Source organism: Drosophila guanche, unplaced genomic scaffold (assembly GCF_900245975.1).
Source record: "Drosophila guanche unplaced genomic scaffold, DGUA_6, whole genome shotgun sequence".
Taxonomy (NCBI): Eukaryota; Metazoa; Arthropoda; class Insecta; order Diptera; family Drosophilidae; genus Drosophila; species Drosophila guanche.
In genome coordinates, this window is record NW_022995745.1 from 3,024,340 (window position 1) to 3,036,034 (window position 11,695).

Sequence of the window (11,695 nt, forward strand, 5' to 3'; positions counted from 1 at the left end):
ATATCGATAAGCGGATTAAACAGACGAACAAAAAATCCTTGTGTATCCATGAGCTTAAGTAGCTTCTTTAATCATATTTTCAACTGGAAAGAGGAACTATTCTAACAATTAAGGTAATCTGCACACTTGAATAGTGCATTTTGTACAACCGATAGTTTCCCGCACACCATCGATATCAGTATCGCTACCACTCATTGGGAACCAACATTACTAGCTCGCGCAGCGTCAAAAAGTAAAAAAAATAGCCGTGTCGGCGAATTTGCAGACAAGCAAAAAAAAAACTGCACTTTTTTTTGCCCTTTGCATAGCGGCTGGAGTACACGCACCGCACTTCTTTTGGTTATACAATTTTGCCGGATTGACGTTCGCAGCTGGCCCGGCCCTAGCCTCGTCACCGCCCCGCGCCATCCGCAAAACGCCGACGCTGCCGCCAGCGCATTGGTATTGTTGGTATTGTGCGTGTGTTTTTTTGCATTTTGGCCGAGATGTCGAAGAACAAGCTGAACCTGGTGCTGCCGCCGGTTAACACGGAGGCAACTGTTGCAGCGGCACAAGTGGCCCCAACGCCACCATTTAAGACACCATCGGGCACAGAGTAAATATGACATTTATATCTAATTAATTCTAATTCCCAACATTTCTCGCACAAATCGCCTAGTTTTCATTTGTCAACAGTGGCCCATGCTCGACTACCTCATACTGTATTCCCAGCACTCAGTACGGTGATGTTAGGTAATTTCTGCGCTAAGGTGTTGTCTCAAGTGATTTAGCATGGAACTTTACCATGTCGCATTTTGGCCAACAAATGGACGCGATCTTGCAGTAAAAGTAGTATGTTTTAAATGTTCGAGATAAGCGACTAATCTACCCGTAGTGGGTGCTGGGTATGAACAGTTGGCCGGGTCTGCTTTGAAATGGCGTATAAGGATGGGTGGGTGGGTGTGCGCTTCTGCTGCTGCTGCTACTGCTGTTGTTGGCGATGCCGTTGTCATTTTAAACATATCGCACACACACCCACACCTACACCTACGGCCCGAAAGCACGAAGTCACCCACAGTGGGTGGAAAAGAGACAAGGATATTTTAGGGATGGCACATGGTAAGCTTATACAAGGTAAGGTCCCACTCCCTCCAGGTGGCACGAGTCGCTCTTTCTCGCTCTCTGTCGTGCATGCAGCAGCACCACATACCGTACTCAAATGCAACTGAATGCGATTATGCGAAAAGAGGGACTTGGAGATTACCTAGTATGAGTATACACCCTGGCCTTGCATTCACCCCCTACCCCTTACCCCTTTACCCTCTATTGCATCCCCATCCACCCCTCTCTCCTAGCTCTACTTTTCGTTTTTTGTTCTGCAAAAATTCATTAAAAAGTTAAATTAAAGAACACACAGCTTGCTGGGAAAGCCAAAAACGAGCATTGATGCATTAACCGAGACTCTAGAGGGCCTGGACATGGACGACACGGAGCGCAAGAGGATAAAGGTGTTCCTCAGCCAAAAGGAGAAGATTGGCGAACTCTCCGACGAGGACCTGGAGAAGCTGGGCGAACTTGGCTCCGGGAACGGCGGCGTGGTCATGAAAGTCCGACACACGCACACAAACCTGATAATGGCGAGGAAACTGATTCATCTGGAGGTGAAGCCGGCCATCAAGAAGCAAATCTTGCGCGAGCTGAAGGTCCTGCACGAGTGCAACTTCCCACACATTGTCGGCTTCTACGGCGCCTTCTACAGCGATGGTGAGATTAGCATATGCATGGAGTACATGGACGGCGGGTCGCTCGACCTCATACTGAAGCGGGCCGGGCGAATACCCGAATCGATCCTGGGACGGATAACGCTCGCCGTTCTGAAGGGCCTCAGCTATCTGCGGGACAAGCATGCTATCATCCACCGGGATGTGAAGCCGAGCAATATCCTGGTCAATAGCAGCGGAGAGATAAAGATCTGTGATTTCGGAGTGTCTGGCCAGCTGATTGACTCAATGGCCAATTCGTTCGTGGGCACGCGCAGCTACATGTCAGTGAGTGTCCCTTGCCAAAATGTTCTTGCCACTTCCCTATACTTGTCTGTTGCAGCCGGAACGCCTGCAGGGCACTCATTACTCGGTGCAATCGGACATTTGGTCGTTGGGACTGTCGCTGGTGGAGATGGCCATCGGCATGTATCCGATACCGCCGCCAAATGACGCCACTTTAGAGTCGATCTTTGCGGACAAAAGCGAGGATAGCAATCAGCCCGTCGATGAGCCAAGGGCGATGGCCATCTTCGAGCTGCTCGACTATATAGTGAACGAACCGCCGCCCAAGCTGGAACATAAGATATTCTCTAACGAGTTCAAGGACTTTGTCGACATCTGCCTCAAGAAGCAGCCCGACGAGCGGGCCGATCTCAAGACTCTGCTGGTATGTAAACAAAAAATAGTGCAATTCCGCTGCGCAAATATCATTTCGATCGAATTTTTTTCTTCTTTTTCTGTCGCTGTGAAGAGTCATCCGTGGATACGCAAAGCGGAGGTGGAGGAGGTGGATATATCAGGATGGGTGTGTAAGACAATGGATCTGCCGCCGTCGACACCAAAACGCAATACTTCGCCCAACTAAATGTTGCATTCCGTTGTGCGTTTTTGCGCTCTCCATTCACCATTCACCATAGGCCCTCTCACCCGCCGTGCCGCTCTCACTAACGCACAAACAAAACACATACATGTTATCTATTTGTATGTAGCTAAGTACTATACTGTTGTATCATATACAAAACAAAACATATATATATAGATCGATATACATCGTATACATATGTTATGTATTTCCATTTCTTTTGAATCCTTCCGAATTCTCTGTGTGTTTCTATTTTGCTCTTTTACAAGGAAACTTCGTGTTTCATTCTCCGCAAAAAAAAGGAGGAAACAATCAACAACTGCAAAAACAAACTAATTATAAAATCGAAAATATAAAATCAAAGTTAAACCATGAAAAAACCAGAAACGTTGTTCCAAAACGAGTTGAGCCGTTGGGTTCCAAACCTTTTTCAGAGCTTCAAATGTATTTTCTTCTCCCCAGAAGGCCGCAAAAATATTAAAATATTTGCTAGGACATCGGGCTTGTGCTTTACAGTTTTCATTGGAAGGCGCACTGGCCGAATTCTGCGAAATGACGAAGGTCCATCTACTGCAAATTCCTGCCATAGGCCTAACCAATCGTGTTCCCATACTGAAAGAAAATCGGACCCGAAAGTAGTAGTGGGACTTACATTTAAGGATTCCTGTCAAATTCAATGGTTACTACTGTCATTAAAAATGTATTTGTATAAGATGGATTTATTTTCCAATTAACAAATTTTGATTTGATTTTAAATTAAAACCGGTTGTACTTAGCTATCGACGGATACCGATATTGCAAGTATCGCCCATCTCTAGTCGGGAAAAATAAATAAAGTAGCAGAAACAGCTGTGTTGCCTGCATTGTATATAAACAAATACACGTACATTTTGCTGATAAGCATTTTTTTGCACAGTTGCGGATCCAGCACGCAGTTTTGGCCAGTGCCAGTGCCCGTACCCTCCTGAATAATTGCAATTGCCAATGAAAGAGGAGAGGCAGCGACCACATCGAGACGCAGTCAACACAGAAGCCATGTGGGTGATTGAATGGGTGAGGGAGAGAGCGGCAGCAGCACAAACACAGGCAAATTGAAACAAGAGTTCTTTGTTGCAACGGCAACGGCGACGGCAGCAACGCAAACGCAACGCTACGCGACGCAAATTGTAGTTGGAGCAACAAGCCGATCGACCACGCTCCATAACAACAACAAGCGACGCGACAGTAAGTTCAAGACAGAGCTCCAATGCAGACGTTCCGCAGCAGCAGCAACGGAAACGGTAACTGCAACTGCAACTGCATTTGACGGAGGGGAGAATCTGTGGAACATAATCGAAGGAAAGGAAAACCAATTTCAATCATCCATCATCATGTCAGCAGCTAATCAAAAGGAGAGTCCCAGCCGGGATTCCACTGCCTCCACATCGGGACACATATCCATGCTGGCAGACAGCACACTGGAGTCCCTTTCCCGGGACTACAGCCTGGGCAGCCTGAACTCCGCCGGCAGCCAGGACGAGTTCTTCCGTTGCCGGGATCATGCCGACAACATCCTTAAGCGGATGCAGCTGTACGTGGACAGCCAGCAGCTGTGCGATGTCACCCTAATCGCTGGGATCGATGGGAAGCGGTGAGTCAAAAACGAAAGACAAAGGAATTCAAATTGGAAAGTTGGGCCCCTTCCAATTGCCTTGCCGTTCCGTGCCTTGCCTTCGCCTCTCCACATCCACATCCACCCATCCCCGTTCTGCGATTCATTAGCAATTCTTTAGCGTGTTCTTCTTTCTCTTTCTTGCTCTCTCGCACTCTTGATTCCCCCGGCACTTCCCCTCCTGCAGCTGACCTTCACTTCGGCTCAGTTCACTTGGGGTTCTTTGTCTGTTTTCTGCGCTGTCGCTGCCGCTGTCCCCAACGCGATTCCAACAGTAAACACTCATACACACCCACCGAACGCGTCGCACTAATTGCGTCTGCTGCACGAGAGCTGAGGAGGAGCTGGGACTAGTCAACTGAGCGGCTGAGAGTTGAGCAAACGCAAACGGGCCGACAAGTGATCAAGCGAGTGAAAGAGATGGAGAGAAGCGAATGCAGTTCCGCAATCTGTTTCGTTTTTATTCGTGAGAGAGGGGAACGGAACAATGACAATGGCGGGTAAAGATAGTGGAAGATATGGAAAGATGCGTATAGTTTTTTTCGATTTCCAATCAAGATTAATAGTGCGATGATTTGTGCAGAAAAATGTGCACAAAAGTAAATGCATTCATATGTTTGTATGTACATTTGCAACTCTGTTTTATGCTTCCTTTGATGCTTTGTGCATTCAACCGGTTTTTCCTCATGAAAACCCTCCGATCGTAGAAAAGAAAGGGGAAGGAACTCGGATGCATACAGTGCGGTACAAATGCATACGGCAATACTTTGAATCTTCTTTTGCGTAGCCGTGCAGATCGTTTTTACGTACTAATGCTTTGAAATGATTCCAGTGATGATCATTAGATGGAGTTCAAGAAGATTCGAGATTCTTTAATCCGGTTCCCGTACATCATTCACCTTCGTACTATCTCATACATGTTTTGATGTTGTTGTTTTTGTTGCTGTTCTGCAGAGTGCCCGCACATCGCCTGGTGCTATCAGCTTCCAGTGCCTACTTCTCGGCAATGTTCACGGGCTCACTGCGCGAGACCAAGGAGCAGGAGGTGACGCTCGGCGAGGTGCCAGGGGACGCACTGAATCTGCTGGTTCAATACTGCTACACGGGCTTCATCGAGCTGCGCGAGGACACCGTGGAGACGCTGCTGGCGACGGCCTGCCTGCTGCAGCTCACATCGGTAGTCACTGCCTGCTGCAACTTCCTGGCCAGGCAGCTGCACCCCTCCAACTGTCTGGGATTCGCTTTCTTCGCCGAGCAGCAGAGCTGCACGACATTGCTGCGACTGGCCCAGTCCTACACGTGCCAGTACTTCATGCAGGTGTGCCAGAACCAGGAGTTCTTCCAATTAAACGCCGACCAGCTGGGCAAGCTGCTGTGCAGCGATGATCTCAATGTGCCCTCCGAACAGGACGTCTTTCACAGCCTCATGTCATGGGTGCGGCACGACTCCCCCAACCGGGAGCAGCAGATTCCCGAGCTGCTGGCCCTCGTTCGTTTGCCGCTGCTCCAGCCGGCCTTCATCATGGACCACGTGGAGAACGTTTGCAATGCCAACGAGTGCCAGCAGCTGGTCATGGAAGCCTTCAAGTGGCACCTAATGCCCGAGCGCCGTTCCCGCATCGCCACCGAGCGCACTACGCCCAGAAAGTCAACCGTTGGCCGACTACTAGCTGTCGGCGGCATGGATGCCCACAAGGGAGCGATCAGCATCGAAAGCTACTGCCCCCGCCTGGACAAGTGGACTCCGTTTAAGCACATGACTGGACGTCGCCTACAGTTCGGGGCCGCTGTCATGGAGGACAAACTGATCTTGGTGGGCGGACGGGATGGCCTGAAGACCCTCAACACTGTGGAGAGCCTCGACCTGAACACAATGTCCTGGGTCCCATTGAATCCTATGGCCACGCCACGCCACGGTCTGGGTGTGGCTGTGCTCGAGGGTCCACTCTATGCTGTCGGCGGGCATGATGGCTGGAGCTACCTAAACACAGTTGAGCGGTAAGTTGAACCCAATTGTTGGACATCCGCTTTGATTGAATGATTTTTCTGTGCCTTAGGTGGGACCCCATAGCTCGTACCTGGAGCTATGTCTCGCCCATGTCCTCGATGCGTTCCACTGCCGGTGTGGCGGTTCTAAGTGGCCGCCTTTATGCGGTGGGCGGACGTGATGGTTCCGTCTGCCATCGTTCCATCGAATGCTACGATCCGCACACGAACAAATGGAGCCTGCTGGCGCCCATGAATCGTCGTCGCGGTGGTGTGGGCGTAAGTCGTCCGGGAAGCGCACGGACTACCGAATTCGTATGAAACTGATTAACTGATTTACCTTCGTTTTTTGTTTGGTTTCAGGTGACGGTGGCAAACGGGTTTCTTTATGCATTGGGTGGGCACGATTGCCCCGCCAGCAACCCTATGGTCTGTCGCACTGAAACTGTGGAACGCTATGATCCAGCAACCGATACTTGGACACTGGTAAGTCTACAGGGGCATCCCTGGGGTTCGCACCTAAAAGTTAACGTTATCTCCCGCTCTTAGATTTGCTCACTGGCCCTGGGAAGGGACGCAATTGGTTGTGCCTTGCTTGGTGATCGACTGATTGTCGTTGGCGGCTACGATGGCAATCATGCGCTGAAAAGCGTTGAGGAATACGATCCAGTTCGCAACGGTTGGAACGAGCTGACCCCCATGGCATTTGCCCGGGCCGGTGCCTGCGTCGTGGCCATACCCAATGTCATACCGCCGGCGGCACAGCAGCCGCCCCCCAGTGCTACAGTTTAGTTTAAACCTTCCAATTCCACATTTGTTTCTACTGTAGTTGTTGTTCTCGTTTTTGTTGTCGTTCTGAGCTGCTCGTGGCTGTTGGTTGCTGCCGTTCTTGCGGATGTTCATAGCCATAATATTCTTGCAGTATAGAAAGCCCACTAGACATAGCCCTTGCCCATGTGCATTTGTTTGATTCTCTTGAATTAAATTAATCTGGACACAGTAGAACTAGTATTAATCTGCAAGGATACTTGAAGCTTCGGCCCCCGAAGATTTCCATTCCCTCATTAACGGCAAGAACTGCAGCCCGACCCATGCTCCGCTTACGCTCGCGTCGCCTCTCGCCCCACTATGTGTTTTGGCATTGATCCCCTGGCACCCGTTGGCATGACATTCCCGCATATCCACCCTCTCCCAGTTCCTACTTTTTGCATTGAAGCCACAGGCTTGGCTGCTACTTTCCTCGTGATTCTCGAGCATACCAACGAAATCCAAGAAAAATCTCATAAAGTGTAAGATATGCATGCGGCGAGGCTTGATGAATATTAGTTTTTTTTCTATCTATCGTAGTTACATTCGCATCTCATTCATTCCATTTGGTCGTATGCTTACGGTACTCTGCTCCCCTGCTCGCACGGTCTCAAATCGAGGTGACAGACAGACACATCCATCACACACACGCACCACACCGTCTATTCGACTCCATTCCATTCCACCATACCACTCATTACAGTGACCCAGTGTATTAATTGCTAAAGAAGACTGTGCCTAGCCAAAATTCCGAACATTCCAAATCCAATTAACGGCTCATTTGCATGTGAAGTGTACGCAACGCTACCATATTCCTTTTGTGTTTATGCAAAGAAGATAAGTAAGCAAAGATAAGTAAGTTTTAGTTGGTAAGAACAGTACATATGTATGTAATGGCACTTTGAAACCAGTTTTGATTGATTTGAGTTACATTTGCATCTTCATTGGCATCGATTAGCAATGTAATACTACTACTACTACTCCTACTACATATGTATATGTGTCTATAAGCAAGCATTTATTTCTAATTTGTTTATTATGTTTTTATTTCTTTCTTTTCCCATTTCCGAACGTTTTCCTCGTTTCTCGACTGCATTAAACGTGCGCGTGTATTTTGTAGAAAAAGAAGAAGTGGAAGCCAGTGAGATTGGATCCAATCTGCTATAGGCGTCCTAGATCCGTCGAGTTTGTCGACTACTATAATATGTAAAGCAAAGAAAGCTGAAATACTATAAACATTTAAGCAAATCACTGATACGGAAACAGAAAAAGCAAGGAAGAGAATTTCAAATATTACGTATTATTTTATATTTACACACATACTTATACCTATATTTTTACACAAAACATACACTATGCATAAATGTATAAACTGAATATTTATTTTTTTTAATAAATCAATCGTATACCTTATTTAAACGGAAGCTGCTTGTTTGAAAACTCAACCGTTTTTTTCACGCCATGTATGTGACGTATTGAATATCGATAGTCCGTAGCGGACCGTGACCACCTCTGACCGTATCGATAACTAATGCTGGAAACTCTGCGCTCTCTCCCGGCCATATTCCTCTCTGTTTTTTATACTCTCTCTCTCTCTGTCTCTCATTTGTCATAGAATTGAAATTTGCTTAAAATCCAATTAGCGTTAATTGAAAACGCACAAAGCGGAGTAGGTAGCATGGACGCGGAGCATCTGAAACGGCTAGAGGGCAGGGAAGCTGACCACATCCCAGGCATACTGAATGAGTTCAATAAAAAGGTAGGATACCAACAATATGGTGGCCCATGCTCATCCGTTCCATTCATTCCATGGTAAAATCAAACAAACTCCATATGTACTGTGCAGCACGCGGATCTCCTGGTCTTTGACAGCTTCCACTCGGACAACCAGTGGCATGAGCTGTGGCTGGCCATCTTCGGCATCTTGGATGACGCGCAGCTGGGTCACCTGCACACCCAGTGCCTCAACACGGTGAGGATTTTGACCCGCGACGAGTTTAGTCTGCATACCAACTACATCGAGCATGAGGTCAGCCAGCTGCTCAGGCTGGCCCGCGTAGAGGCCAGCGCCCTCAAGCTGCCAGCCACCCCCGACGAGCTCAAGCAGCAGGAGGAGGGCCAGCAGCAAGAGCAGCCCAGCACGGCCCAGTCGGACATTATAGCCGAAGCCCTGAAGTGCTTGTGCAATTTGGTGTACCAGAGTGCGGACTGCCGTCGTCAGTGCCTGCGCCAACACTGCCTGGACGCCATCCTAAAGCGGGTGGCCTCCTCGATGCGTCATCCCTGCGCCCTCGAGTACTACGACATGAAGCTGCTGTTTCTGCTGACAGCTCTGGAGCCAGCGGCACGCACTCGTCTCCAAATCGATCTCAACGGCCTCACCTACATGACCAAATGGCTGGACGACAAGCTGGCCGAGCCCTGCTGCAGCGAGGAGCAGCTCAACATCATCTGCGAGCTGCTCAAGGTGATGTTCAATGTGACCAGTGCCCCGGACAAGAGTCCCAACGAATACGAAATCCAGAGCTTGCATCTGACCGGCGTTCTGCGGGAGCTTCTGCTCCGTTTTGGCAAAATGGCCACCGACAAGGAGCGCTCGGTGGTCACGCATGCCATCAATCTGCTGACCAACATCTCCAGCAGCTGCCTAGTCGAGCTGACCCTCAAGTGCAGCAATGCCGAGGAGCAGCCCAAGGCGTTGGCGGGTGATGGGGCTGGTGCTGGTGCGGGTGCGGCAAAGGCGCCCAAATGCTGTGATCTCTGCTTCGAGAAGCGCAATGTGCGCTGCTTGACCGTGCTCCTTAACTATCTGCGGCAGGCATTGGCCCAGCAGGAGGCCGAGGCCAGCTCCCATGAGCTGCTCTCGCCGGTGCTGACCGTTCTGGTGAAGTGCTCCCGCAGCGATCGCGTGATGCGTCACTATCTGAGGCAGGAGATTCTGCCGCCACTGCGCGATGTCACCCAGCGTCCGGAGATTGGCCAGGAGCTGCGCAATCACCTCTGCCGCTTCCTCACGCTGCCCGCCATGATACTGCGCGACCTCGCCGCTGAGCTGCTGTTTGTCCTCTGCAAAGAGGACGTTGGTCGGATGATCAAGTACACGGGATATGGCAATGCGGCTGGTCTGTTTGCCAAGCGTGGGATCCTCGACTGCCGCCGCGTAGAGGGTGCCGACTACTCCTCGGACAGCGAGGACAGTGACACCGAGGAGTACAAAAAGCAGCAGCAGGGCATTAATCCTGTTCTCGGCTGTGTGGAGCCCAAATCCAGGCACAATCCGCTGGACGACATGACCGACGAGCAGAAGGAGAGGGAAGCGCTGCAGCTGGTCAATCTCATCGAGCAGCTCCGCCAGGGTGGCATCGTTAAGCCCGCTCTCATTGACAAGGATGGGAAGCCTCAGCCTCTAGAGCACATTCTGCAGCTCCAGGAGGAACTGCCGCAGCAGCAGCTGGAGCAGAAGCGCAAAACCTAAGCAGCAGCAGTCTACAAGCGACCCAAAAACAAACTGCACCTGCTGCTTGCTGCCTGCTGTATGCACGGAATGGGTTCCAATGCAGACTCGCAGAGCCACTTGGGACCGACTCCTCCACAGCACCTTCCATCGTTCGCTTGAATCGAAAAAAAAAACCAAAATGCATAACAATCGTTGGGGTCTTCCAGCTAGGGTCCGGGAACGGGGATAGATGGGGGCCTCGAAAAACAAAAAATAGAAAGGCAAATCCACAAATAATAGAAAAACCAAAAACTAAAATCTTTTATATGTATACAAAAATGCAAAAAAATAAGATCCACAAATTGATCTATAGACAAATTTGACTAATCCTTGTACTACTTACTTAAGTGCATGTGTATTTATATAAATCCTAATTCTAATTATACATTTACGATCTAAGTGCATGAAGTTCGTGTGCGAGTTGCAGCCTCAATTTGGCTTTGAATTTACATTGAACACATGAAGGAAGAGCTTATGTTTAATCAGATCTACACGTATTTCGCACCAGCGCTCCAACCTACATCTGTTATACATGTCTCGTGTGTGCTGTACGTAACTATAATGCTAGCAACTAACTAAAGTAATTATTAAGTCTATCTATGATGGACGCGAGTGAGGTAAACTTAAAAGAGGAAATCAGCGAATGGCTCTTGTAAACGAATGATTCCAAGTACATTTTTTGTTAGTCTCAGCAGAGATAAAAGTTGCTGGCCAAAGCATAAACCCTTCTGCATTATGTTTACACACTTTTAAATTTAAATCTTTAAAGCAGACATTACGAAAAGACTCTGGAAAGAGGAGAAACAATATTTTGGGTAGTCTCACAGTCACGTGTCGTAGACGTGGTCTCTTTGTACTCGTTTATGCATTAACCAAATCCTACATGGAGCTTTATTGTGTTCAATTTGCTATAGCGATAGAAGATATCAATAAATACTATACACAATTATGCAGATAGATGCTCGATGGGTTGATAAATCTGCCATTATAACCGCTCTTATAACAAGAATCAAATGTGTTAAATTATTGTCGTCGATCGAACAATTTGCATTTATAAATAGAAAATATATAACTCAAAACAGAAAACCACAACTGGTAATTGAACATTTAGTCGTATTGGCTTCGATACGTGCCACCTCCTGGATGTCGTG

The 11,695-nt window shown here is 48.5% G+C and overlaps 3 protein-coding genes across 3 annotated transcripts; all 3 read left to right on the plus strand.

Annotated features, from left to right (window-relative positions):
• The first annotated feature begins 188 nt into the window (after positions 1 to 188).
• On the plus strand, positions 189 to 2,808 carry LOC117580912 (dual specificity mitogen-activated protein kinase kinase dSOR1). Its single transcript, XM_034267674.1, has 4 exons — positions 189 to 595; positions 1,388 to 2,027; positions 2,083 to 2,409; positions 2,494 to 2,808. The coding sequence occupies exons 1-4, from the start codon at positions 486 to 488 to the stop codon at positions 2,605 to 2,607; spliced, it is 1,191 nt and encodes a 396-aa protein (XP_034123565.1). The 5' UTR covers positions 189 to 485; the 3' UTR covers positions 2,608 to 2,808.
• A 632-nt stretch (positions 2,809 to 3,440) lies between these two features.
• LOC117580941 (kelch-like protein 5) lies at positions 3,441 to 8,425 on the plus strand. Its single transcript, XM_034267724.1, has 6 exons — positions 3,441 to 4,234; positions 5,210 to 6,253; positions 6,313 to 6,520; positions 6,605 to 6,727; positions 6,791 to 7,027; positions 8,169 to 8,425. The coding sequence occupies exons 1-6, from the start codon at positions 3,654 to 3,656 to the stop codon at positions 8,256 to 8,258; spliced, it is 2,283 nt and encodes a 760-aa protein (XP_034123615.1). The 5' UTR covers positions 3,441 to 3,653; the 3' UTR covers positions 8,259 to 8,425.
• A 176-nt stretch (positions 8,426 to 8,601) lies between these two features.
• On the plus strand, positions 8,602 to 11,553 carry LOC117580771 (synembryn). Its single transcript, XM_034267465.1, has 2 exons — positions 8,602 to 8,807; positions 8,895 to 11,553. The coding sequence occupies exons 1-2, from the start codon at positions 8,727 to 8,729 to the stop codon at positions 10,521 to 10,523; spliced, it is 1,710 nt and encodes a 569-aa protein (XP_034123356.1). The 5' UTR covers positions 8,602 to 8,726; the 3' UTR covers positions 10,524 to 11,553.
• The last annotated feature ends 142 nt before the right edge of the window (positions 11,554 to 11,695 follow it).

What these genes read in the sequence shown, in the direction of transcription:
- LOC117580771 (XM_034267465.1), top strand. Translation starts at nt 8,727, where the DNA reads ATGGACGCGGAGCATCTGAAACGGCTAGAGGGCAGGGAAGCTGACCAC. An exon ending in TGAATGAGTTCAATAAAAAG is followed by an intron (nt 8,808 to 8,894) that starts GTAGGATACCAA and finishes TGTACTGTGCAG; the next exon opens with CACGCGGATCTCCTGGTCTT.
- LOC117580941 (XM_034267724.1), top strand. Translation starts at nt 3,654, where the DNA reads ATGGGTGAGGGAGAGAGCGGCAGCAGCACAAACACAGGCAAATTGAAA. An exon ending in GTCGTCGCGGTGGTGTGGGC is followed by an intron (nt 6,521 to 6,604) that starts GTAAGTCGTCCG and finishes GTTTGGTTTCAG; the next exon opens with GTGACGGTGGCAAACGGGTT. An exon ending in CAACCGATACTTGGACACTG is followed by an intron (nt 6,728 to 6,790) that starts GTAAGTCTACAG and finishes TCCCGCTCTTAG; the next exon opens with ATTTGCTCACTGGCCCTGGG.
- LOC117580912 (XM_034267674.1), top strand. Translation starts at nt 486, where the DNA reads ATGTCGAAGAACAAGCTGAACCTGGTGCTGCCGCCGGTTAACACGGAG. An exon ending in AAGACACCATCGGGCACAGA is followed by an intron (nt 596 to 1,387) that starts GTAAATATGACA and finishes GTTAAATTAAAG; the next exon opens with AACACACAGCTTGCTGGGAA. An exon ending in GCACGCGCAGCTACATGTCA is followed by an intron (nt 2,028 to 2,082) that starts GTGAGTGTCCCT and finishes TGTCTGTTGCAG; the next exon opens with CCGGAACGCCTGCAGGGCAC.